The sequence below is a fragment of the Pelophylax lessonae genome (genome assembly GCF_965119305.1).
Source record: "Pelophylax lessonae genome assembly, chromosome: 13".
NCBI lineage: Eukaryota > Metazoa > Chordata > Amphibia > Anura > Ranidae > Pelophylax > Pelophylax lessonae.
The window spans coordinates 135,347,652-135,375,134 of NC_138780.1; the positions used below are offsets into that span (position 1 = coordinate 135,347,652).

Genomic DNA, 27,483 nt, shown 5'->3' on the forward strand with positions numbered 1-27,483 from the left:
TATAGTGAACTTGGGTTTGAGTTGTTCACTTTAAGGTCAACACAGAGGACAAGGGGGCACTCTTTACGTCTAGAGGAAAACAGATTTCGTCTCCAAATACAAAAAGGTTTCTTCACCGTAAGAGCTGTGAAAATGTGGAATAGACTCCCTCTAGAGGTGGTTCTGGCTAGCTCACTAGATTGCTTTAAAAAAAGGCCTGGATTCTTTCCTAGGTGTACATAATATAAATCGGTACTAAAATTTTTTTTTTTTTTTTTAGGTAAAGTTGATCCAGGGAATATCCGATTGCCTCTCAGGGGATCAGGAAGGAATTTTTTTCCCCTGCTGTAGCAAATTGGATCATGCTTTGCTGGGGTTTATTTTCGCCTTCCTCTGGATCAACAGCGGGTATAGGATTGTGTATATGGGATTGTATGGTAGGGTTTTCAATACTGTTTTTTTTTTTTATGGTTGAACCTTAGTTCAACCTGACTAAATATGTAACTATGGTTTGAACCTTGGCCAGTTCCTGCTGAACCAGCCGAGATTCAAACTGTCTTTGGCCATCTTAAGTTAAACTGAGCAGGTTATTTAAAATAGGGGCTATACCCCCTAGGGGCTATTCTCAGTCGTTTGTGCCATAGTGTTCGATCTCCTGTAGGCAGCAACATAACACATGGTTCATGAAAATGAAATGCTTTGCCACTCCATGGACAATGTAGAAATAAATGTGATAATGGTAAAATGAAATTGCATTACAAAATAAAATAATCCTTTGGCAGTTTAGTCTTACTTTAAGGGCAAATATCAGCAAAGTCTCTCCACAGCAAAAAACTATCCATTTTGTAGAGGTCTTGAAACAGTGCTATAAATTCTCATATCAAAAACTAGAAAGTCACATATAGTGTACTCACCCAAATCGTGTTTCTTTTCTTCTCTTTCTCAGAAAGATTAAAGTCATAGCCACAACAGTGACTAAAGCAGTGAGAATACCCAAGACCAGAGGGACCCAAGACATTCTAGTATGTGGATTACGTTGCCGATCTGCGTAGATAGAAAATTAAAATGTTAGATATGTTTCAGCTACTAGAAGGATAAAAAAAAACTGCTGCTGCTTAAAGTGAACCTGTACTTTTGTAATGGAGGTGCTGATAAAGGGATGTTCCTGTCTACACAGGACAGTAGAAAGAGGAGGTGAAGCTACAGTTTAGGAGACAATCACATCGACCAAGTTACCCTCCAGGTTTCTCCATTCTGAATTCTGGACCACCAGCTGCAGACCATGATTGGTGACATCAAATTATCTTCTGGGATTTGTGATACACTCTCTTATTGCTCGCCTTTGTGAGTGCATGTTTTATTACACAATAAATTGTTAAAATTTTATAGCAATATGACAATGTGCTTTTCTAACGTTTATTTTTCTCTATAGTTGTCCAGAGAGCATCAGCAGCGAGGCATAGCAGTCTGGAACCAGCATCCACAACTGTTATCAGCTCTCAGCATTGGCTGACAGTCTTCGCTAAACTACAAACTCATGCTTGTATTCCTATCAGTTTTAACCACTTGACCTAAGGAAGATTTACCCCCTTCATGACCAGGCCATTTTTTTTGTGATATGGCACTACGTTACTTTAACTGACAATTGCACGGTCGTATGACACTGTAAAATGTATTTCCATTTTTCAAAAAAAAAAAAAAAACAGTTTTCTTTTTTGCAGTATTTGATCACCTCTGCATTTTTTATTTTTTGCGCTATAAACAAAAAAAGATAATTCTGAAAAAAAAACAAAACAATTTTTTACAAATTAGAGAAATTCGAAGAAATCTAAATTTATTCATCAATTTAGGCCACTATGTATTCTGCTACATATTTTTGGTAAAACAAATCCCAATATTGATTGGTTTGTGCAAAAATTATAGCGTCTACAAATTATGGGATATTATTTATTTTTTTCCATTTCCTTTTTTTCTAGTATTGGCGGTGATCAGAAACTTATAGCATGACTGCAATATTGTTTTTTTAATCACTCTACCCAAGCAGCTTAAACTTTTAGTGGAATTCCAGCTTAAAGGCATATTTTACATTTACAAAAAAAATTTGCAAGAGGTGCACTGAATGGAAATTTTGGTGCCGACATCTAAATCTTCCATAAAGGGTGATATACCACTATACACAAGTTCAGATGTTTTGCCTGCCTCCAAAAACCCCCAAAAAATGCCTGCAACAACACACCTGGGCATTTTTTTTTTTGACGCTAGCATTTTTTTGGGTTCTTTGGAGGCAGGCAAAACATCTGAACTTGTGTATAGTGGTATATATACAAACATACTTATATGTATTTTACACTTAGACATATATAGGTGTTAAATGGAGCGGAGCAATATTAGTGTAAATGATTTAATTAGCGCAAGCATATATTTCTGCTCCTATCACACCTATATATATCTAGGTGTATATATACATATCAGTATGTGTGTATATATACCCGTATACACAAGTTCAGATGTTTTGCCTGCCTGAAAAGACACAAAAAAATGCCCAAAAAACGCTTGCTACTAAACTGGCAAGGTGTGAAAAGAGAGAAGCCACTAACCTGTTCTATAAGTGACAAAATACAAACAATCTTTTTTTGTATGGTTCTGGACATGCTACAGAGCTGAAACTTCACAGGTACACTTTTACACCCCCCAGATACTAAATCCAAAGAATTTTTCTTTTTTATTTTCAATAATTGGCTCTCTATCAAAAATGACAATTTTTAAGAACTTTTTTTGTGTGATTAATATGACCCAGATTAATATGACTGGGGTATGACCCAGAACCCTAGGCACTTTTTAGGGGCATTTATTGGGTTTTAGGGCTTCAAAATTGTGTTTTTTGATTACCGAAGTTCGGGTCCCATTGATTTCAATGGGGTTCTGAAATCCGGGCCGAACTTTCGGGAAGTTCGGATTTTCTGGCCGAACCGAACTTTTGAAAAGTTCGATCATCCCTACTGGAGAGTGCAAAATCAGGCTCACTTCTGCTTAGAAACCAACCAGCTTCTAACCTCAGCTGGTTCATTTAGGTTTTGGAAATAAAACATGAAAGCTGACTGGTTTCTATGCAGAAGCGAGTCTGATTTTGCACTGCCCAGCTTTAGTAAATAAACTCCAAAGTGTCCAGGAGGAAAAGGGAAAAGCTGCTAGGGGTGGGGAAATAACGTAAATCTGTTGTTGGCCCTAAATAGGCAAATCATGGGTTTTACAAATAGACAATCAAGCAGGAAAACGCAAAATGCTTCTGCAGGTCCCAAACTAGGCTAGCTGGGGAGATTAAAAGCCTATTGCAGCCCCTAAATGTATCTCTGTTCATGACTGATTTATTATTTCAGGCTATGAAGCAAGCCAATAAAGAATTATATCAGAATCCCTTCTGCTATTAAAGTGAAATTAAGCTATCAAATAAGCAATAAGAAAGAAATGTCAATTTTTAATTCACGCTGTGAAAAACACTAATTGTCATCAAAATACCCAGACTGCTTAAAAGCCACTTTTGCAAGTTGAAAGTTAGATTCATATCATTCTGTTCCGTTAACAGACCAGACCCTGGAAGACAGTCTCCCAATCCATCAGTCTATCCTAAAACAGCATCTATAAGATACCTGCAGATTGCACCAGCTGAAACCTACCCGGGGGAAGAATGCTAATTATTCAGGTTTGGTAGTTGCGATTTTCAATTTTTACTTGTCAAGAGCCTTTAACCACATTCAATACTAGGCACTTTCACCCCCTTCCCGCCCAGGCCAACTGTCACACTTTGAATGACAATTGTGCAGTCTTGCAACACTGTACCCATAAGACATTGTTGGCATTTTTTCACACAAACAGAGCTTTCTTTTGGTTGGATGGTTTTTTATTATTTGCTAAATAAATGAAAAACGACGTTAAAAAAAAAAAGTTTTTCTTAGATTCTGATAAAATGTTGCAAATAACCTTGCTTCATAAATTTAGGTCAAAATGTATTCTGCTAAATTTCTTTTGTAAAAATAACCCAAATTGGTGTATATTATTTAGTCTGTAGGAAAGTTATAGTATTCACAAACTATGGTATATACAGATGCATCTCATAAAATTAGAATATCATCAAAAAGGTATTTTATTTCAGGAAATCAATTAAAAAAGTGAAATTCATATATTTTATATAGATGCATTACACACAGAGTGATATATTTCAAGCATATCTGTCTTTAACCACTTGCCGACTGCCCCACGCAGATTTACTGCGGCAGGGCAGATCAGCTGCGCATAATTATGTAGATCTAAGTGATTACGTGCAGGTGGTTTTGGCGGCGCGCGCGCACGCTGCCGGAGCTGCGCTCCTGCTGTGATTAAACACAGCAGGAGGCAGACCGTGGGAGGAGCAGGCTCGATCGTCACCGGCTTCCCGCGATCTTCAGCAATACTGACAATAATGCAAGACTGCTCTTCTGCCAGAGAGGCAGGGAAAGATTGTGTGATTCAGCTAAGCGGATCACAGATCTCTCTCTGCCCCTGTTCAACCCATCTCCCTCACAGTTAGAAAGCACATATAGGGAACAAATTTAACCCCTTGATCGCCCCCAGTGTTAACCCCTTCCCTGCCAGTGTCATTTATACAGTAAAAGTGCATATTATTTAGCACTGATCACTGTTTTTTTGTCACTGGTCCCCAAAATGCGTCACTTAGTGTTAGATTTGTCTGCCGCAATATCGCAGTCCTGATAAAAATCGCTGATTGCTGCCATTACTAATAAAAAATAAATAAAAAAGTCCATAAATCTATCCCGTAGTTTGTAAACGCTATAACTTTTGCGCAAATCAATTATTATACGCTTTCTGGGTTTTTGTTTACCAAAAATATGTAGCAGAATACAAATTGGCCTAAACTGATAAAAAAAATTGGTTTTAATTTTTTTATTGGGAATGTTTTGTAGCAGAAAGTAGAAAATATTGGTGCTTTTTCAAAATTGAAGTTTTTGGTTTATAGCGCAAAAACGAAAAACCCCAGAGGTGATCAAATACCACCAAAAGAAAGCTCTATTTGTGGGAAAAAATGGACATCAATCGTATTTGGGTACAGCGTTGCACGACCGCGCAATTGTCAGTTAAAGCAACGCAGTGCCGAATCGCAAAAATTGGCCCGTTTATTAAGGGGATAAAACCTTCCGGGGCTGAAGTGGTTAATTTTGATAATTATGGCTTAAAGCTAGTGAAAACCCAAATATCTGTATCTCAGAAAATTAGAATATTACATATAATATAAAGACCATTAAAAAAAAAAAGGGTTTTTAACCACTTACCCACTGGGCACTTACACCCCCTACCTAACCAGACCAATTTTCAGCTATCAGTGCTCTCACATTTTGAATTACATCTACTCAGTTATGCAACACTGTACCCATATGAAATTTTCATCCTTTTCTTCACACAAATAGAGCTTTCTTTTGTTGGTATTTAATCATCATTGGGTTTATTTTTTGCGCTATAAATGAAAAAAGACCAAACATTTTGTAAAAGAAAAAGCATTTTTCTTGGTTTCAGTTTTAAAATTTTGCAAATTTTGTAATTTTTTTTCATAAATTTTGGGCATAAGTTATAATGTTACATATCTTTGGTAAAAAATAGAACCCAAAAAATGATATAATATTTGGTCTTTGTGAAGGTCACTAATCTAGGAAAGTGATCAGGATTTTTTTTTTTTTACATATTATGGTTGCATATAGCAATGAATTTCATTGGTATAAGCAACCATTTTTACTGAATGAAACTAGTTAATTTAGGGTCTTTTTTCTGATTAAATGTGATTGGTCTGGGCTGTGATTGGCCTGTCTGTACAATGTGTTCACTGTGAACAATCACAGCTAGCAACACAATTGTATACAACAGAAAGAAACAGCAAGAAAGGAAGCCATCCATTGTTTACAACTGTCATGTGATCTGCTTTGACTGGTCACAGCGATCACATGACACTGGCAGCGGGCCGGTGCGGTGATCAGTCATCGGCTGTGATCTTTGAACACAGCCGGTAACAGATTGCACAGCTGTGTGAGAGATGCGTTCTCGGGAGGACATCATATGACGTTCACCTAGAACTACAGTGCTCATGCCAGGGCCATCGTGTTACTATGGGCCGGGTGGGAAGGTGTAGGAGCTTTTACTGTGCCATACCTGTGTGATCCCCGTGGAAGCTGGAAATCGCTGTAGTAGGCACCACTACTCTAGTGATCTCCATTAGCTTCTGGGTTCTGTGTCAAGCGGTTGCCCTGCTGCATTGTGAAAACAGGAGATTGCTCACTCGGCACAAGCACTATTCAGGGAAAACTTTGCATGCACTCAATTAATGCAAAGCTTTCTCTGATTGGATGAGATGGAGAGGAGGGACAGTGACATCACAATGGTATACACTATATTGTCAAAAGTATTGGTACACCTGCCTACACACACGCAAACTTTAATGGCATCCCAGTCTTAGTCTGTAGGGTTCAATATAGAGTTGGCCCATCCTTTGCAGCTATAACAGCTTCAACTCTTCTGAGAAGGCTGACCACAAGGTTTAGGAGTTTGTCTATGGGAATGTTTGATCATTCTTTCCTGAAGTCCATTTGTGAGGTCAGGCACTGATGTTGGATGAGAAGGCCTGGCTTGCAGTCTTCGCTCTAATTCATCCCAAAGGTGTTCTATCAGGTTGATGTCAGGACACTGTGCAGGCCAGTAAAGTTCCTCCACCCAAACTCGCTCATCCATGTCTTTATGGACAAATGGATGAATGCCGGCTAATGTGTCCCAACATGCCCATGTGTACCTGGTTTTCAGGTTGCTAGCACATCTGCAGCAGGAGCTTAGGACAATTATGTAAAAGCCCTGCTCCCCCCCACCCCAAAAAAAAAAAGGAGCGAGCCATGCAAGGAGTGCATTGTTCTCAATAAGTCAGCCAATTGTGAGGAGGCGCTGTAAAGCACAACCTTTGTGTAATGCTGTAAAGCAAAGCCAGCTCCAAATATGAATGTTCCCATGTTCCCATGCACTTACAATATTGTGCAAAAGTTTTAGGCAGGTATAAGGAAACGTTGTTTAGTTCAATAATTATTTTTATCAATTTACAAAATTCAAAGTCAGCAAATAGAAGAATAATTTTAATCAAATCAATATTTAGGGTGACTACCCTTTGGCTTCAAACCAGCATAATTTCTTACACTTGCAGAGATTTTGTAGGATTAGAGTCAGGTGTATGATTAACCTTTTATACCAAGCAGGTACTAATGATCCTCAATTTCAAATGTAGGTTGAAACACAGTCATTAACTGAACAGAAACCGCTCTGTAGGAGGCTTAAAACTGGGTGAGGAACAGCCAAACTCTTTGTGACGTGAGTCACTTTGGTTGGGGGGCTGGTGGAACCCAGATTACTTTAGAGAGGTTGGGAGACTCCTTGTTCAGCTTCCCCGGCCCCTCGTATGTGTAATCACCCTGTGTCTCTATTAGTGGGTACAGGGTGACCAAGAACCCCAGTTGGGTCTGCAATAGTCAGACTCCCTGTACAACCACACTGGACTCAGCCTTTCATGTTACCTAGGTTATCCTGGGTTTTATATGTGTGGTTTGTGTTGAAAGAGTAAGGGGCTCTTTCACTTGGGACAATAATAGTTCTGAACAGTGTCCCTCAGGAAATATATGAAGATGAACTGTTTGACTTTTCAGATTGCTAGAATATTGCAGGAGTGTCTCATAGACCCTTTGCTAGATAGTAAGGTGGGGTGGGGTTTGTTATTGTTAAGTACCTGTATCCCATTGTTCTATTGTTTCTTGTTTGCCTTAAGATCAACTTATTATGGGATGTATATGTGTATGTGGATTGGCTGCTAAGGGGGAGGAGGGATTGTCCCGCTGTGTATATCACTTTGTGACTATGTTTCAATAAACAGTTTTTTTTTCTGGTTGACTCCAAAACTTGTACTGTCGAGTTCTTGGGGTAACTATAGCCAGATTCACAGATCTTGTGTTCCAGAGCTTAGGAAGCAGCTTCTTGGCGGAGATACCCAGTCGGGGTGACCGGAATCCGTCACACTCTTGTACTAAGGGGAGGTTGTGGAAGACAGTTTCATGTCACAGGTCATAAACCATGGCAAGACTGAGCCCAGCAACAAGACACAAGATCGTTATACTGCATCAGCAAGGATTCTCCCAGGTAAAGATTTCAAAGCAGACTGAGGTTGCAAAATGTACTGTTCAAGGAAGAAGCACAAAGAAACAGGCAGTGGTTGGTCAACGCAACAGATGAAAGACACATTATGCTTGCTTCCCTTCGACATTGGAAGATGTCCAGCAGTGTCATCAGCACAGAACTGGGGGAAACCACTGTGTCCAGGGTCCCAGGTATACCCATCTACAGTCCAGAGAAGTCAGGCCAGAAGTGGCCTTCAGGGAAGAATTGGGACCAAAAAGCCATACCTCCAAAGTGGAAACAAGGCTAAGTGACTCAACTATGCATGAAAACATAGGAATTGAGATGCAGAAAAATGCCAACAGGTGCTCTGGATTGATGAGTCAAAATGTTTTAATATTTGGATGTAGCAGGTGGTAGTTTGTTCGGGAAAGGCTGGAGAGCGGTGCAAAAATGGGTGTCTGCAGACAATAGTGAAGCATGGTGGAGGTTCCTGGAGCTGTATTTCTGCAAATGGGGTTGGAGATTTGGTCAGGATCGATGGTGTCTTAAATACTGAAAAATATAGGCAGACTCTTTTCCATTATGCCATACTATCAGGGAGGCATGTGATTGGCCCCAAATTAATTCTACATCAGGACCACAATCCCAAACTTAGTCATTAAGAACTATCTTCAGTGTAAAGAGCAAGGGGTCCTGGAAGTGATGGTTTGGCCCCCACAAAGCAATCAGAAGGATTTGAGGCAGCCAACATCCACAGAAGAGCTGTTGTTAGTTCTCCAAGATGTTTGGAACAACCTACCTGCCGAGTTTCTTCAAACCACTTAACACCAAATATTGATTTGATTTGGATTTCTCTTCCATTCATTTACTTTCCATTTTTTTAATTAATAAAAAATAAACTATTAACACTTCTATTTCTGAAAGCATTCCTAATTTACAGCATTTTTTCACACCTACTTTTTCACAGTAGTATATATGATCAACTTTTGATATATTGTTTTTTTTCGAATGATTCAGGCAGATTGATAAGATTATTTATATCCACCTGATCTGCTTTATATGTTTATCTAAAAACAAAGAAGACTATACACTGCCATTGCCAACGGGGGCTGTTGCACATACAAGTGCTGTCTGACAGTATTCTAAATATACATAACACTTCTTTATTATATATTCATACATCTACACACGTCCATTCACTGCTGACTTGTGAAACTGTAGGCTTTTCCGTTTCTAAAGTAATCCAAACAGTATGAACAAGAGATAAGATGATGTGTTGTGGGGGCGACAAACTGACTGTGAAAAAATTTGGGCTAGGCGGAGATTTTAACAAGAGCGTCAGGAGATGAGCATCAAGAAAGACGTCTGTGAGGGGTGTGCCAGGCTGAATGTGGCACACGCATCAACTGCCCACTCAAAATTTTAAATAATCACTATTAGAATACCATGAATAGAACTGGTAGGTGCATACATGAGTGCAACTTTTGTGTGCTTATACCAGTCACCAGCCGGATTGGGCACAAAAGAAATGAAAAGCCTAGCAGGCTGCCAGGGAGTTATTTTTGGAAAACTCATCAAGGCACAGCTTATACAATCCCCTTCATTTAAATTAATGTTAGCTGTTCTGAACGGACTACATAGGTAAAAAAAAAAAAGGACAATCAAAACTCATTTGTCTTAAGATTAAAAATAATTAAACCAATTGCCACAAACTGTGCTGTTTTCCATTAGTGCAAGTTATGCTTCCAAGGGAATACATTGGGGGAAAAAATAGCGAGTTAACCCTTGGGGTTTCACGCAGATTCCATGTAACCATCCGAATGCATTTTTAAAACCGTTTGTGCAGAATTGATTTCATAGACACTTATCAGGGAAATACAGATGTACCATTGTTTAGCTTTTAAAAATGTCAGTTCCTTGGCTGTCATGCTACCCAACTGGCTTCAGCTGTTTCTAAACCAACCAAACCTGGACAATAGAGACACAAACCACATGCAACTAAAGTAGTAACCGTTAGGATTTGCCATGTTATAATGAACATCTAGAAATGTTAAAGTAGTACTATAACCAAAACTTTTTTTTTTTCATTTCAGACAGAGTAAGGCCCCTTTCACACGGGCTTTCCGATCAGGTCTGCCTGTCAGTTTTTTCAGGATGACCTGATCGGATGCTCCATGCACCTCTATGGAGCAGCGGATGTCAGCGGTGACATGTCCGCTAACAGCCGCTACTCTTCGATTCAATGTGGTACGTGAAATCCAGATGGATGGAAACCCTATTTTCCATCCGTCTGGAGGATCGGATGAAAACGGACAGGCAGTCCGATCCCATCATCCGATCTCCCATAGAGGGGATCGGGGATCTGGATAAATGCTGTCGTTGTAATGAGGCCACAGGGATGATGTTTCATATTTTCTGGGAATGCCCGCTGGTCAAACCATTTTGGCGAGCGGTGGCCGGCGTCATCAAACAGCTTACTAACGTGGACATGGCGGATGATCCTGGGGCATGTCTGCTGCACCTCACCCGACGGCCCGTTAAAAAATACAAGTCCTCTCTGACTATCCAGCTTTTAAATGCAGCCAAGGCCTGCATACCCCTCTGCTGGAGATCACCTGATGCGCCCACGAGATCTCTATGGTTTTCCAAGGTTAAGGAGCTTCGGGACATGGAGGACTTGTCGGCTACTTTGTACAATCGGGAACAGGCCTTTCAGGACACATGGGGACCGTGTGACTACTTCACGTGTACGGACGCCTACCTACGGGAGCTCACTGTCTCCAACTAGGGCTCTGGGGGCGTGGGGGGTGCAGGCCAGACGACCCCGGTCTCGCCGGCCCCTTCCAGCTTCCCTTTTGCACCCTCCCTTCCTCCTTCCCTCTTTAATTTTTTCCTCTTCACCCTGTGTTTCCTGCCCCCTTACCCTCACTCTCCCATATGTACATATCCGCACTTTCTCCCCAAGACTGGGGTCTTCTGTAGCTTCTATATCCCTGCTGCTTGCTCATTCCTCGACTGACTCCATAGTTTGGAGTCACCGTTTCCTGTTCCTGCTCTGTGCAGGAGCCCGTCCGTGGGTACCACCCTGGTACCTGACACCCATAAGTTTTCTATAACTGAGGTTGTTTACTTGTCCCTTAATCCGCCAATCTCTGTAACATTTGCTATGTCTGTTGTTTCGCATACCCAGGAGGGGACTGAACCCACCTGTCTGTTTTTGTTACCTATATTACAGCTACTGTAACCTTTGGTGAAGCGCTGTTTATAATGCTGTCGTCAGATTGTACTGTTTCATTTTTATCTGATGTGCCCTACCTCTAATTGTATTGCAACCGCTTACTAAATAAAGATATTAAAAAAAAAGAGGGGAGCAGGGATCTGACAGCTCCGTCTCTGCAAAGCAAGCCGAGACGGAGCGGTCATCTTCCTGCTCAGCATCCGATCCCATCATCTGATCTGCCATATAGGAGAGCGGGGATGTGACAGCTCCGTCTCTGCAAAGTAAGCAGAGATGAGCTGTCATCCGCCTGCTCAGCGGGGATCGGCGGATTGATCCCCGTTGAGCAAAATGGAGTCCACCGGGGGCGGAAAGCACGTGTGAAAGGGGCCTAAGGGAGGGTTATAACCCTGGTCACATTTTTTTTTTTTGCCATCTGTGTCCCATTGCAGAGATTCCCCTTCATGTCCTGTCCCATAACCAAACAGGAAGTGAGAGGAACTCCCTGCAAATTGAGGGAATTCCTTGGGGAACCCAAGGACACCAGAACTGGCGTCCCCATTGGAAGATTTTCCCTCTATTACTTTTCTGGGGATAACCCAAAATTTTGGATTTTCTTTTACTTTCACTTTTAATGATAATGGTAAACAGGACAAATGGAGAGGGTAAGTCTTGTTAACGGGGGGCACAGACGGCAATAAAAACTGACAGATGTTCTAATCCCTCTCCACTCTATCCAAAGCTAAAAAAAAGGTTTGCCTTTAGTTATACTTTAAATATGTTAACTCTGTAACCCAAAAGATTTACCCTTTGTCTTTAAAGTAGCTGTGAACATACAATTGTATAAATACTTTCTAATACAGGTATACTTATGCAGCCTAGCATCAGAAATTATCTTTCTTACCCTTTTCACAAGATTAAAAAGTTTTGTCATGTGACCATGCATCTCTTTTTCCTCAGAGTGGGGGACAGGTTTACAGGATACTGTACAGACACACAGTATACCTGCATTCAGAAAGACAACACAGATGACTAGTTCTTTACACCCTGCTTGCCTTTTTTGGGAACTGCTTACTTATTTCAGGTTCTCTTTGTTTTCTGTTCCATTAAAATTTATGCTTGCCACCACTAAAGTCTTCAAGTTAAAGTGAGCAGGTCGACACATCCAAGCAGTGGCAAGAAAGGCCATACAAAGCCCAAGCCGAACATGCCTAACTGTGACCCCCCCCCCCAAAGATGTATAAGCATTATGTGTTAGCGAAATCCCCCCCCCCCCCAAAAAAAAATTAACACTAATCCTCTGCATGCTTACCCCCTAAGCATAAATCCTCCCTCCTCCCAGGACAAATCCCCCCCCTGCTGAAATCCCCCCCTCTCAGCACATATCTTTGCCCCTCATCCCTCCTTGCAGCTCAAATTCTCTCTCTCCCCAAATCCCCCATCACACATCCTACCCCACAAAAAGAATCTCTCATCCTAGCCCAAATCCTTTACTCCTCACATTACCCCTCTGAGAACACACCCTCCTAATACAAATTCCTCCTCCCAGCACAAATTCCCCCCTAGCACAAATACCCGTCAATCATCCCTACTGGCATAAATCCCCCCCCCCAAAAAAGAAATATTTCCCCTTCTAGCACAAATCCTCTCCCCTCTCTACCATATAACCTCTTCTAGCACAAAAAACCCCAAACCCCCCCAGCACAAATCCTCTTCCCCATCCCCCTCTCAATACAAATCCCCACAAATCACCTTTCCTACCTCCCTCCCAATTTCCCCTCCTAGAACATTTCCCCCTGCTACCCCCCAAATTCCCCCACCCAACACAAATCCCCTCCCCCCAACTCCTTGTGGTGCCCGACCCATCTGACATGATACAACAGTAACCAGGGCAGCTGTCCCATCTGCCCACCCTTGTCCCGGCCCTGCACCCAAGGCATACTTTCCAACTGTCCCGTTTTTACCGGGACAGTCCCGGCAAATAGGAGCCTGTCCCGGGTAATTTACATTGTCCCGGCAATGTACATATTTTCACTTTGCACTTAATGTATTTATTTACACTTTGCACTTTATTTATATTTACATATTACATTTTTCGTATGGTCACACCTGAGCACATTTTACACTTTAGAATTGCAGGGAATTGTGATGAGAATTTTAAACTTTAGGCAGAAGTAGTGCAGCTGAATGATATAATTATTCCAACTCTGCTACTTTGGCCTCAAGTTTAAAATTCCCTTTTCAATTTCCTGTAATTCTCTCTTTATTGAGTAGACCCTATAATCTGATAAGTAGGCGGAGATTAATTATGTGGAGATGGTGGAGCTACAGGGACGTGGGTGTGGTAAGTAATTGATAGCTGTGCTGCAAAGTGTCCCTGGAAATTGTTTTCAAATGTTGGCAACTATGCCAAGGCACTGGGGAATCAACAGCAAACAGTCAAAAAAAAAAAAAGAAACTCAACAACCATAAAGTCAATGTCAGCTGTTGGCACAAACCTCGTCATCTAATATGTAGCTGGAGTGTCAGAAAACCTCAGAAGAATCTTTAGTAAACATTGCATCCCTGCGTTCTTAAAGCCCCAGGAATACAACAAAACAGAAGCTTATACGTCCTAAAGACCTAACACCCAAACATAAGCAAAGTATCGTGGTAGTATGCAGTGCAGTTTATTGAGGAATGCAAAGACCTGTACAGTACATTGGGGAGACAATGCAATCTCTCCACATGTGGACAGACCAACATAGGAGGGCAAATTCTACAGGTCAAGACTCAACAGTATTCCTAAACCTTAAGTAACTTAAATTTTGTTGAGAAACACAATCCCCTCTGGGTGATCAATGTACATTGTAAAGATGTTATAAAACTTTGTTGCAGATTCCTACCCGTTTCTGCTCTGAAGCAACAGCTGTTTGTTTGACCATGTCTTTTGCATACAGATTTTGAATAGGAGGGATGGGTTCATTATAATCAGCTGATGAACTTTCAGTGTTCTAGGGAATAAAGCGTCTGCATCCCTTTAGAACAAACCCTTATCCCACCAAAAATGAAAATGTTGATGCAGAAGATGCCTAAAATCTGACTTGTATAGTGCATTGAATTTTACAGAAAATCACAACTCTGCAGATTAAAAAGAAAGGGGAAATAAACATTTAAATAACATTTAATTACAATATGGCTTGTTTAGCAATTGTATACGCTACTAAAATTTTGATTTGCTGTATTTTTTTTACCAAAAAACTGGGTTAAGGGAACTTCTTTCAAGGACAGTAAAATGCACAGTTTGGTCAGAGAGAACAACTAGTGTGCAAGATGAAAGGGGTTATATACATCGAAATGGAACGACCATCCCTGAACAGGCTGGGCTTTTTTCCATGGTGCCGCATATACAGTGCCTTAAAAAAATTATTCATACCCCTTGAAATTTTCCACATTTTGTCATGTAGACCAACACAAAGAGGCACATAATTGTAAAGTGGAAGGAAAATGATAAATGGTTTTCATTTTTTTTTTTTTACAAATTAATATCTGAAAAGTGTGGTGTGCATTTGTATTCAGCCCCCTTTACTCTGATACCCCTAACTAAAATCTAGTGGAACCAATTGCCTTCAGAAATCACCTAATTAGTAAATAGAGTCCACCTGTGTGTAATTTAATCTCAGTATAAATACAGCTGTGGAGCCCTCAGAGGTTTGTTGGACACCAGACAGGTCAGGAACAAAGTTGTGGAGAAGTTTAAAGCAGGGTTAGGTTACAAAAAAATATCCCAAGCTTTGAACATCTCACGGAGCACTGTTCAATCCATCATCCGAAAATGGAAAAAAAGAGTATGGCACAACTGCAAACCTACCAAGACATGGCCGTCCACCTAAACTGACAGGCCGGGCAAGGAGAGCATTAATCAGAGAAGCAGCCAAGAGGCCCATGGTAACTCTGGAGGAGCTGCAGAGATCCACAGCTCAGGTGGGGGAATCTGTCCACAGGACAACCGTTAGTCGTGCACTCCACAAATCTGGCCTTTATAGAAGAGTGGCAAGAAGAAAGCCATTGTTGAAAGAAAGCCATAAGAAGTCCTGTTTGCAGTTTGCGAGAAGCCATGTGGGGGACACAGCAAACGCTGTGTGTGGCAGAAAACAAACACCGCACATCACCCTGAACACGCCATCCCCACCGTGAAACATGGTGGTAGCAGCATCATGTTGTAGGGATGCTTTTCTTCAGCAGGGACAGTGAAGATGGTCAGAGTTGATGGGAAGATGGATGGAGCCAAATACAAGGCAATCTTAAAAGAAAACCTGTTAGAGTCTGCAAAAGACTTAAGACTGGGGTGGAGGTTCACCTTCCAGCAGGACAACCAGCCTAAACATACAGCCAGATCTACAGGTTTAGATCAAAGCATATTCATGTGTTAGAATGGCCCAGTCAAGGTGCAGACCGGAATCCAATTGAGAATCTGTGGCAAGACTTGAAAATTGCTGTTCAGACACTCTCCATCCAATCTGACTTGAGCTATTTTGCAAAGAAGAATGGGCAAAAATGTCACTGTCTAGATGTGCAAAGCTGATAGAGACATACCAAAAATACTTGCAGCTGTAATTGCAGGGAGAGGTGGTTCTACAAAGTATTGACTCAGGGGGGGGGGGCTGAATACAAATGCATGCCACACTTTTCAGATATTTATTTGTAAAACATTTTGAAAACCATTCATCCTTTTCCTTCCGCTTCACAATTATGTGCTACCTGGTGTCTTCTATCACATAAAACATGTAACATGGCAAAATGCGGAAAATTTCAAGAAGTATGAATACTTTTTCAAGGCACTGTATGCATGTCTGTCTTTGTGCTAGCATAGAGACCGGATTCTCAAGGTGAGCCTCAGGTCCCATACTAACAAATTGCAACCCTGAACTCCCGATTCCTTTGATTACCTATCACAGTATACAGTCACTGTGAAGCGCGCCCTGTGTTTCTTTGCCACTGAATGGAGAGGAGAGATACATGGTATCTTTCATTCCCCTTGCAGAGAGAAAATTAAACAAAACTATATATTAAAAAAAAAAAAATGAAATAAAAAAAATACCTAGATCGAGGTTTGATCGAGGTCAGTAACAGGGTTAGTGTTTGGGTCAAGTAAGGCTCAAAGGTCATAGTCAGTATATTTTGGGTAGGATTTTTTTTCTTTTTTTAAATTAGTATCAGTGTCAGTTAGTGTCAGAGTGCTTTAGGTAGGATAAGAAAAAAAAAAAAAAGCAAAACGCGTGCTATCATTTCTGGGCTGAACTACAAGTACAAACAACAACTAACATACACATATGTGGTATCGCTGCAATAGTCAGAAGCAGGAGAATTTAGTTTAGGTTGCTCTTTGGTGATAGGTTATGGTAGTAGCAGGAAATACACAGCTACATTTAAAAATTTATATATATTTTTTTACGATTTTAGGCTTTTTCTTTTGAGAATAAAAAAAAAAAATAAGGCGATATCCATTACCATTTACCACCAAATGAAAGCCCAATTTGTCCTGAAAACAAGGTATAATTCACCTGGATGGATAAAGTAGTTGTGATGATATGTACGGTTTTACTAACACATGTCAAAGTTGCTGAATTGTGCTTAGGCATTAACCTTTGTTTTACCCTTAGGCAATAAGGGGTTAAACACCATCTGTCTTCCACATATATGCTGTTTTACATTTCTATCCTGGACAATTGACGACAATTCACATCTATATTTCTACTTTTTCTGGTGCCGTTGGACATAATTAGCATTTAAGACTAGCAGTGTTGGAGGCGCTACAAGTGTATTTTTTGTTCCAGCCTTGGATTCAACCGAAAGTGTTACTAATCCAACAACAGTAAAAATCAGTCTGTATATGAAGTAAAGCATGCTGGTTATACGCACTGGAACCTAAAGGGTTATTCCTCTGCATTGTGTGAAAAGGCTGTTTAATCCTGTCTCCTCTGATGCTATCCTTCTTCCAGAGTCCCCAATATATCTGTTAGAACAGAGGCTAGGGGACAAGCTCCACATGCTCAGTTTGGTGTGTATTGCTAGAGGTTTTTTTTTTCTTTTCTTGGGATAGTGCATGTGGACAGCACAGGGACAATCAACACTGTCCAGACAGAGATCAGATATAGTGAATGCAGGGTCCTGGGATTAGTAACACTAAGTGAAAACCAAAAGTCAAAATCATCAATAGATCCAGAGTTACAGGTATATGAAATTATATTGGTATCTCAAACTAACTTGACTAAGGCCGGCAACACACGGAGCAAATTTTTATTTCCTGCAACCACTGGTTGCTTCACAGGGACTGATCACTGTGATAGCCAATCAAAGGTACAAAGCACAAACCTAGCACAAAGACACACGCATACAGTGTTCACGCAAAAAGTATTCATGCCTCTTGAAATTTTCCACATTTTGGCATGTTACAACCAAAAATGTAAATGTTTTTATAATAATTTTATGTGATAGACCAGCACTAAGTGGCACATAATTGTGAAGTGGTCAGAAAATGATAAATGGTTTTCAAATTTTTTTACAAACAAATATCTGAAAAGTGGGGTCAAAAAGCCAGCCAAGTGGGGTCAATATTGCCCAGTGTCAGATCAGAACATAAAGGCTAATCATTCTGAAATTCAAGATAAGAACTAGAAGGACTCTTTGAGATAACATATGAAGTATGCAGAGGACAAGGACAGATTTGAATTGTTGACATTTTGCTAATAATTGTCTGTATAACATTAGCAACTACAGTGCCTTGCGAAAGTATTTGGCCCCCTTGAAGTTTGCGACCTTTTGCCACATTTCAGGCTTCAAACATAAAGATATAAAACTGAAATTTTTTGTGAAGAATCAACAACAAGTGGGACACAATCATGAAGTGGAATGAAATTTATTGGATATTTCAAACTTTTTTAACAAATAAAAAACTGAAATATTGGGCGTGCAAAATTATTCAGCCCCATTTACTTTCAGTGCAGCAAACTCTCTCCAGAAGTTCAGTGAGGATCTCTGAATGATCCAATGTTGACCTAAATGACTAATGATGATAAATAGAATCCACCTGTGTGTAATCAAGTCTCTGTATAAATGCACCTGCACTGTGATAGTCTCAGAGGTCCGTTTAAAGCGCAGAGAGCATCATGAAGAACAAGGAACACACCAGGCAGGCCTGAGATACTGTTGTGGAGAAGTTTAAAGCCGGATTTGGATACAAAAAGATTTACCGAGCTTTAAACATCCCAAGGAGCACTGTGCAAGCGATAATATTGAAATGGAAGGAGTATCAAACCACTGCAAATCTAAGAAGACCTGGCCGTCCCTCTAAACTTTCAGCTCATATAAGGAGAAGACTGATCAGAGATGCAGCCAAGAGGCCCATGATCACTCTGGATGAACTGCAGAGATCTACAGCTGAGGTGGGAGACTCTGTCCATAGGACAACAATTAGTCGTATACTGCACAAATCTGGCCTTTATGGAAGAGTGTTAAGAAGAAAGCCATTTCTTAAAGATATCCATAAAAAGTGTCATTTAAAGTTTACCACAAGCCACCTGGGAGACACACCAAAACATGTGGAAGAAGGTGCTCTGGTCAGATGAAACCAAAATCAAACTTTTTGGCAACAATGCAAAACGTTATGTTTGGCGTAAAAGCAACACAGCTCATCACCCTGAACACACCATCCCCACTGTCAAACATGGTGGTGGCAGCATCATGGTTTGGGCCTGCTTTTCTTCAGCAGGGACAGGGAAGATGGTTAAAATTGATGGGAAGATGGATGGAGCCAAATACAGGACCATTCTGGAAGAAAACCTGATGGAGTCTGCAAAAGACCTGAGACTGGGACGGAGATTTGTCTTCTACAATGGAATGGTTCACAAATAAACATATCCAGGTGTTAGAATGGCCAAGTCAAAGTCCAGACCTGAATCCAATCGAGAATCTGTGGAAAGAACTGAAAACTGCTATTCACAAACGCTCTCCATCCAACCTCACTGAGCTCGAGCTGTTTTGCAAGGAGGAATGGGCAAAAATTTCAGTCTCTCGATGTGCAAAACTGATAGAGACATACCCCAATCGACTTACAGCTGTAATCGCAGCAAAAGGTGGCACTACAAAGTATTAACTTAAGGGGACTGAATAATTTTGCACGCCCAATTTTTCCATTTTTTATTTGTACAAAAAGTTTGAAATATCCAATAAATTTCGTTCCACTTCATGATTGTGTCCCACTTGTTGATTCTTCACAAAAAATTACAGTTTTATATCTTTATGTTTGAAGCCTGAAATGTGGCAAAAGGTCGCAAAGTTCAAGGGGGCCGAATACTTTCGCAAGGCACTGTATAATGATAAATTGAAAATATTAAGCAGCAACAAAGAAAAGGAATATACCAGAATCTTGTTCATGTAATCCAAAAACCCAAGCCGATACCAAACCACAAGGTTGAAAAAAATAAACAAAAATAAATGCACCCTTTTTTATCAACATTTAAACAATAGTAAAATCTCTACAACTTCACCCATCAACCATGATAAGTAAGACTCCAACTTTACCAGTGGTATATGCAGTATCTTACAGAGAAAATGAACAAATCCAGTACTCACCAGGTTCTTCTGTAGAACCTACGAGAAGAAAGTCACTCCATGGTCCACATCCAGCAGAATTAGCCATGCATACACGCACAGTTAGGTCTTTCTGAGGGTCCCATACTGTCAAGTTGGCTTGGTTTCCCTGTACAAATTTTTCTCCCTGGTAATAAATTGTAAAATATGTTTTCATTAAAGAGGAGGAGAGAACTAATAAAAAAATGTATAGACACAAACCAGAGGTGGAAGTAGTATGTGCAGGTGAATGAAAACAAAATATGAATAGAGGACATTGAGAAGGACTCAGAAGGCCTGGAAATCAGTAAATGGACACACATCCTACAGAGGGACAATTATATGCTCCTGAGCCATGGAGTGGTAACATAGTAACATCATAACAAAGGGTTCAAAGAAAGACCAAATTCTTTAAAGTTTTAAATGTTTTAATAAAGAAAAAGTAAAACCGCTTTGGGACAACTTCCATTCAAAAAACAATCTCTAATTTTCCCCCATCAAAGGCAAGCTGATTAATCCCCTGGATTTTGCGTTAGAAATGCTATTTCGAAAAAAGCCATAATAATTACATTGAAATCCACTCATTTCGCAGGACACTGCCACCTCCCTTAAAAATCCCCAAGATTGGGCATCCTTTATGATGACCTCCATTCTACTGTATGCTAGTGATGAAATATACCAAGGATAAAAAACAGTACTTACAAGCCAAGGATAATTTAGACTGGTAATTCATCTCGGCATCCCCCAACTACAAATAAACTTTTCCACAGCAACATCATTTTCTGACACTAAAATCAAAGAAAACTGGGATTCATCCATGAAGAGAACACCTCTCCAAAGTGCCAGGCACCATCGAATGTGAGCATTTGCCCACTAAAGTCGGTTACGATGACAAACTGCACTCAGGTCGAGACCCCGATGAGGACGACGAGCATGCAGATGAGCTTCCCTGAGACAGTTTCTGACAGTTTGTGCAAAAATTCTTTGGTTATTCAAACTGATTGTTGCAGTTGCAGCTGTCCGGGTGGCTGGTCTCAGATGATCTTCGAGGCGAAGATGCTGGATGTCGAGATCCTGGGCTGGTGTGGTTACACGTGGTCTGCAGTTGTGAGGCCGGTTGGATGTACTGCCAAATTCTCTGAAATGCCTTTGGAGAAGGCTTATGGTAGAGAAATGAACATTCAATTCACGGGCAATTGTTGGACATTCCTGACGTCAGCCTGCCAAATGCGCGCTCCCTCAAAACTTGTGTAATCTGTGGCATTGTGCTGTGTGATAAAACTGCACATTTTAGAGTGGCCTTTTATTGTGGCCAGCCTAAGGCACACCTTATTTCCCGATCCCTCATTAGGCAAACCAGATATTCCCTGGATCAACTACCCCTGGCGTTATTACCTATAAATGTTATTATCCAGTATATTTTGTGCATTTAGGAATGCATCCAACTCTTTTATAAAACATCTCATGAGCCTCACAGCCGTCCTCTCCTGCACCCAGCAGCAGCACCCCAGGACCGCCTACAATGCCACAGGTCCAGGATTCAAGCCCCTTAGCCTCTATTTTCTCAGCAGGACAGTCCTCCCTTAGAGCTAGATGCTGCAGAAACAGAATGGGACATCAGGGAACATAACAGAGCACTCCCCACTAAAGCAGACATCCAACAATTGATAGCTGCAGTTGGAACAGTCCTGCAAGCAGGGCTGAGAGCAGATACAGTAGCTCTGGGGCACAGGGTGGAAGCATTAGAGAATGGATCTGATGACATCATGCAATCCATTGCCACAATGCAAGACACTACCAAACAACATGAAGAGGTTTTGAATACCCTATTAGACCAGCTTGAGGACTACGAAAACATAGACCGGTGACAGAACATTCGCATACGTGGTCTACCAGAGGCCACACGTGTTCCTGATCTGCTTCCTACAGTACAGGCCCTTTTGGGTGATGCAGCACCTGATGTAATTGAGGTAGACTGGGTTCGCCGTGCCCGTCCCTCAGGACACTGATAGACCAAGGAATGTTATCTGTAAACTCCACAAATACAAAGGAGGCGATCTTTTTGCGTTGCGTTGCAAACCTACAATTGACTTTGATGGGGCTCAGCTCTCCTTATTTCCTGATTTATCATGGCGCACTCTTATGCAACGACAAACACTAAGCCCACTTCTTGAGACCCTGCACAAAGTGGATGTCAACTACCGCTGGGGTTTTCCTTTTTGCCTAACAGCTACTCGAAATGGGAAGACCGCTGTCCTCCGCACCAAAGATGACCAACTGACTTTCCTGACTGGAGGTTGAACAGCTCTCTCCCTCTTCCGCAACGCCCTGAGAGATGGCACCAGGCCCCCCTCAGGTCTCATCGCAAGAATTCAGCAATGTTTCTTCTCCCCCGGGTCCGCCCTCCCCTTAGCTGGATTGTTCCTCCAACGTAGGTTCTATATTTTTTTCTTTGGGTATTTTTAGGTCATCTGTGTTTGTTTCTTTTCTCCTTCTTTGGGTGTGTACATGGGTAAGGCTGCCTCCCCTCAAAGCTGTGGGGTACAGGGTATGCCTTGCTTTAGACTTCAGGACCTCCCTTTGCTTACAACATGCCTGGTAATCTGAAAATATTGACATATAAAATGTTGGGGGTCTTTGCTCTCCCCAAAAAAAAGGTCGCCTTTGGCAGGAAATGCGTCATCTGTCCTCAGATGTTCTACTTTTACAGACACACTTCACGGCCAGGTCTACATCCTGTATGCCCCCTCATGACCTTTAATCAATGGTTTCATGTCCCATTCCCTATCCCCAAGGCCAGAGGGGTCTCAATTGCTATATAGAGGTCATGTCCCTTCTCCCTCTCATCTAGTCTGGTTGACCTGGGAAGGCCGTTTCCTCTTCATTAAAGGGACACTTTACAGTCATAGATATACACTTGCCAATATATATGCTCCCAACTCAGGCACGGTTAATTTTCTCTCTACGACCCTCCAGCAGCTGGGGGATTTTCGGGAGGGTTTTCTGGTGTTTTGCGGAGATTTCAATTTCACACTGGACCCTACATTGGACACCTCATCGGATAAAACCCACTTATCTTTCAGGGCTCTTAAGCATGTTAACTACTATGTGCCCTACAGCTGGTAGACTGTTGGCGTGTAATGCATGTAAGAGACAGGGATTACAGCTACTATTCTAAGATGTATGATGCCTAATCCCAGCTAGACTTATTGTTGATTGCTCAATTTCATCTACACAATGTCTTATCCTCCACCATTGAATCTATTAAAATCTCTAAACACTCCCCAGTGACAGTGACCCTACATCAGGTTACTGCTCCAAAACTAGAGAGGACATGGAGATTTAATGAATCCCTACTGGACGATAAGTCTGTTTATAAGGCTATCTCCTGATCCTTAGTATCTTATTTTGAAACCAACACTCCAGAGGAGGTGTCCAATAAAGCAGTATGGGAAGCACACAAGGCCCTCATTAGGGGGGAATTGATTGCCCATGGTTCCCATGTCAAAAAAGAAAAACAGAAAGAAATCTCAGACCTTTTAGACCAAATCCATGCCCTTGAAGTCAAACATAAGAGGTATTTTGACCCTTTGAGACACTGGGACTTGGTCTCTCTCAGTGTTTAGACCGCAAGGCAAGGGACAAAATCTGGTACTACGCACACCGCTTCTTTGAACAGGGGAACAAATGTGGTAGGTTGCTTGCTAGACAATAAAAGATACAACAAGACTCACGTCATGTCCATAGCCTCATTGTCAATGATGGGAAATAGAAGATACCAACTCTATAGCAGCTGAATTTCATCAATTTTACGCTTCCCTATAAAACATTCCTCCTCCTTCTTCAGGGGGAGAGGAACCATTTCTTGCCGACAGTATCTGAACCTACCTTAAAAATTCTGAATTACCAACCCTACCCACCCAGGTTCTAGAAGAACTGGAGCAGCCAATCTCCATTAAGGAACTGGGCAAAGCTGTGGCTAGTCTATCACTGGGCAAAAGCCTAGGGCCAGACGGCTTTACAAATACATATTATATAAAATTCCTTCCCCACACTGGCCACTCCCTTCTGTAGCTACTTTAATGCTATTACTAGCTCAAACCCTTTACCTCCTGAAGCTCTGCCAGCATATGTAATGTTTTTGCGGAAACCGGGGAAGACCCACAGTGCTGTGCAAACTTTAGACCCATTTCCCTGATAAATTCTGACACCAACCTATTGGCAAAAATTTTGGCTCACCGCCTTCAGGATCACACAGTGACATTGGTTCACCCGGACCAGACAGGTTTTACAGTGGGTCGTGAAGCCAGAGACAACACTATTCAGGCCTTACATGTTCTCCACTGGGTGAAACACGGGCCGAATCAGACACCCAATGAAGTTTTTTTAATGGATGCCGAAAAGGCCTTTGACAGGGTGAATAGGATCTATATGACAGAGGTACTGTGGGCATTGGGGCTAGGCACCCATATGTTGGGATGGGTCCTGGCCCTTTACGCCGAACGTAGGGCTAGGGTCAAAGTAAATGGTACACTTTCCGACTACTTTAGCATACGCAATGGAACTAGGCAGAGATGCCCCCTGTTCCCTTTATTGTTTGCCCTGGTCTTAGAACCCTTTTAAATAACAGTCAGGGGGAAATGTCGATGTTTCTGGGATCCGTATTGGTTCCATGGAACATAAGCTATCTGCTTATGCAAATGACCTACTGTTCTACCTCTCAAACCCCCAAGTCTTTGTTTACAGATACAAAGTATGCTCAAATTCACACACCTCCTCCATTAGCTCACGTATTCAAGAAACATTATTTAAATTTCTCTATAGATGGTATAGGGCCCCGTCGCGCCTAGCCCAGATGTTTCTGGCGGCCAATGATCGCTGCTGGAGGGGATGTAACCAGCGGGGCGCTCTTCTTCACATATGGTACATATGGTGGACATGTCCCTTGATTAAGGCCTTTTGGGAAGCAATCCCCCCATGGATCCAGAAAACTACCCTTTGTCCCATAGGGTTTTCTCCCTTACATTTCCTTTTTCACAGTGCCGCTTCCTCATCTAGAGTATACAAAAGGAGTGTCGCTTAACACGCGAAATGCAGCTAAATCCCTGATTCCTAAATATTGGAAACAATCAGTCCCACGTTGCTGGACTGGAAAAGAGAGGTTGATGCCATCATGAAAGCGGAGAGGTGGATACACGCGGTCAAAGACCAACAAGATAAATTCAGAGACACTTAAGTCAGGCTGGATGTATTATTCCCTTGAAATACCTGCTAACCCACCATGAACCCCATTCTCTATCCCAGAAGTGTACCTATTTACCATCTGATTGATCTATAGCCATACCCAACATTAGTTGTTAAATTGATTGCCATCTTCCCTGTACTCCTTTTTACTGAAGGTCAGTTTTCCTTCCCCCTACTATTCTCTCCTTCCCTTATTTTTCTGATATTCTATTTAATCCACATCTGACCACTATACACATACTGTACTCGATAGACCAGATCAGATGTGCATATTTGAAGGGGATTCCTGTTGTTCCTTGGTCTGCCCCCGCCTGGTCGGGGGTGGGTGGGGGGCCTGGGTGCTTTTGGGAATGTGCATCCTGTGTCATGAGGATAATTTTAAGTATGTACATCAGAGGTGGAATTTACAATTTTTCTTTTTACTTCTTTGTGAAACTTGCTTTAAATTTTGTACTTAATAAAAATGTAATAAACTTTTATTATAAAAAAAAAAAAAAAAAAACCAGAGCTCAGCCATCTGGTCCAGGTGCTTTATTCACCTTTATTTTGCATAGACAGAAGATATTACTTTGGGATAACTTTTGTAAATGTGAAGTACTGTAGATACAACATATGCTGCTAAAATCAATCAACAGGCAAACGATTAAAACTGTGTGGCTAATAGAGACTCTGGCATTGGACTGTGGTATGGTGGGGCAGTAAGCTAATGTGACTTAGACAAAAGACAAAGCCTAGGGTTCCATAGAGATACAGGAATTGCTCTTAAGAACATCACAGATGCCTGCATTTTAGCCATACAATTAGCCCTTCTTTAGGGCAAAGTGGTTCAACAACATTAGTTGGGCCAATTTTTAAACAAAAGAGGTATTTATGTCAAAAATTGCATCCAACAAGTGTTTCAAAAATAACAGCGTTTGTAAAGGTTCAGATTTTTAAAAAACAACTTACCTGTTCTGTGCAATGGATTTGCACAGAGCAGCTCTGATCCTCCTCTTCTCAGGTCCCTCGCCAGCACTCCTGGCCCCTCCATCCTGCAGGCTGCTTGCTCTGAGGGCACTTGTGTGTGATAGCTCCTGAGCCGCCTCTATGTGTCTATGAGATACACAGAGCGTAGTTCGGCCCCACCCCCTGCTCCCTCCTCACTGGCTGTGATTGACAGCAGCAGAAGCAGATGACTCCCACTGCTGTCTCTCAGCCAATGAGGGAGAGACCCAGGACAGTTTCTGCTCTGGAGCACATAGCTGGATCAAGCTCAGGTGAGTATTGGGGGGGGGGGGCTAAGGGGGAGCTGCACAGAGAAGGTTCTTTGACCTGAATGCATTAAGGTAAAAAAAAAACTTCAGCCTTTAGAACCACTTTAAGGCCTTCTTTACACAGCCGTTTAGCTAAATACACCATATTCCGCCCACGTTCACATTGGTCCGATTTGAAGAAATCTGTTGTCAAATCGGAGCCAATTACCGGCGAATGCACTGCCCCAATCAGTGCAATGTTGACTTTGCAGTGCCGCACCGATTCCCAAAAGTAGTTTCTGCACTACTTTTGGCGACTTCGGGGGTTGAACTTGCACAATTTCAAAGCGGCCTCAGTGTGAACCTAGGCGCCAGATGGATTTACAGGTGCAATCAAAAAGCAGCAAAATGACTAATGACTGGCTGACAGCGGCTGCCACTGTTTGCATGTAGCTGCACACCATATGGTTATCTGCGGTGTGGGACGGTTGTCTTGATATTCGCATGCACCTCAGATTTTAGCCACAAGAATCTGCTGATTCTGGAATCCGATGTATGTGCCTAAACGGCCATGTGACGGGAGACCTAATACAACGTTTAGTTGCAGTGCTCATTAAAATGTAAACAATCTTTGCTACATTGTAGTTATCTGCTGTTGCCAATAGAATAGAATTACAATGTATCTTTTTTGCACAGGAGCTTAAAGCAACAATGAAAGCAGATTTGTTTTTAATAAAATGACTCTATTGCATAAAGAGTATCCAAACCCAAGGACAAATATGAAAGCGGTTGTATCCCCCCCAAACAAAACAAAAAACAAAATAAAACCCTGCAGGACAATGGCATAATGTGCTAGTAAGCATAGCATACTAGCATATTATGAAATACTTACCTTAGAACAAAGCCCCCATACGGTCGCCCGGGAGTTAACTTTCTGGCAAGGAGCTCTGAAGGTCCGGCAAGATACGCCGGACCCTTCAGAGCGCATGCGCCGCTGGTGTCAGCGGCTGCATG

The 27,483-nt window shown here is 41.6% G+C and overlaps 1 protein-coding gene across 1 annotated transcript in view; it reads right to left on the bottom strand.

The window, feature by feature from the left end:
* TYRO3 (TYRO3 protein tyrosine kinase) overlaps positions 1-27,483 on the bottom strand; it is a 248,018-nt gene that overhangs the window by 113,175 nt on the left and 107,360 nt on the right. Inside the window, exons 8-9 of the mRNA XM_082275310.1 lie at positions 19,997-20,141; positions 894-1,023 (exon numbers count right to left, since the gene is read on the bottom strand). Coding sequence (XP_082131436.1) covers positions 894-1,023; positions 19,997-20,141 — 275 coding nt within the window. The remainder of the gene's footprint in view (positions 1-893; positions 1,024-19,996; positions 20,142-27,483) is intronic.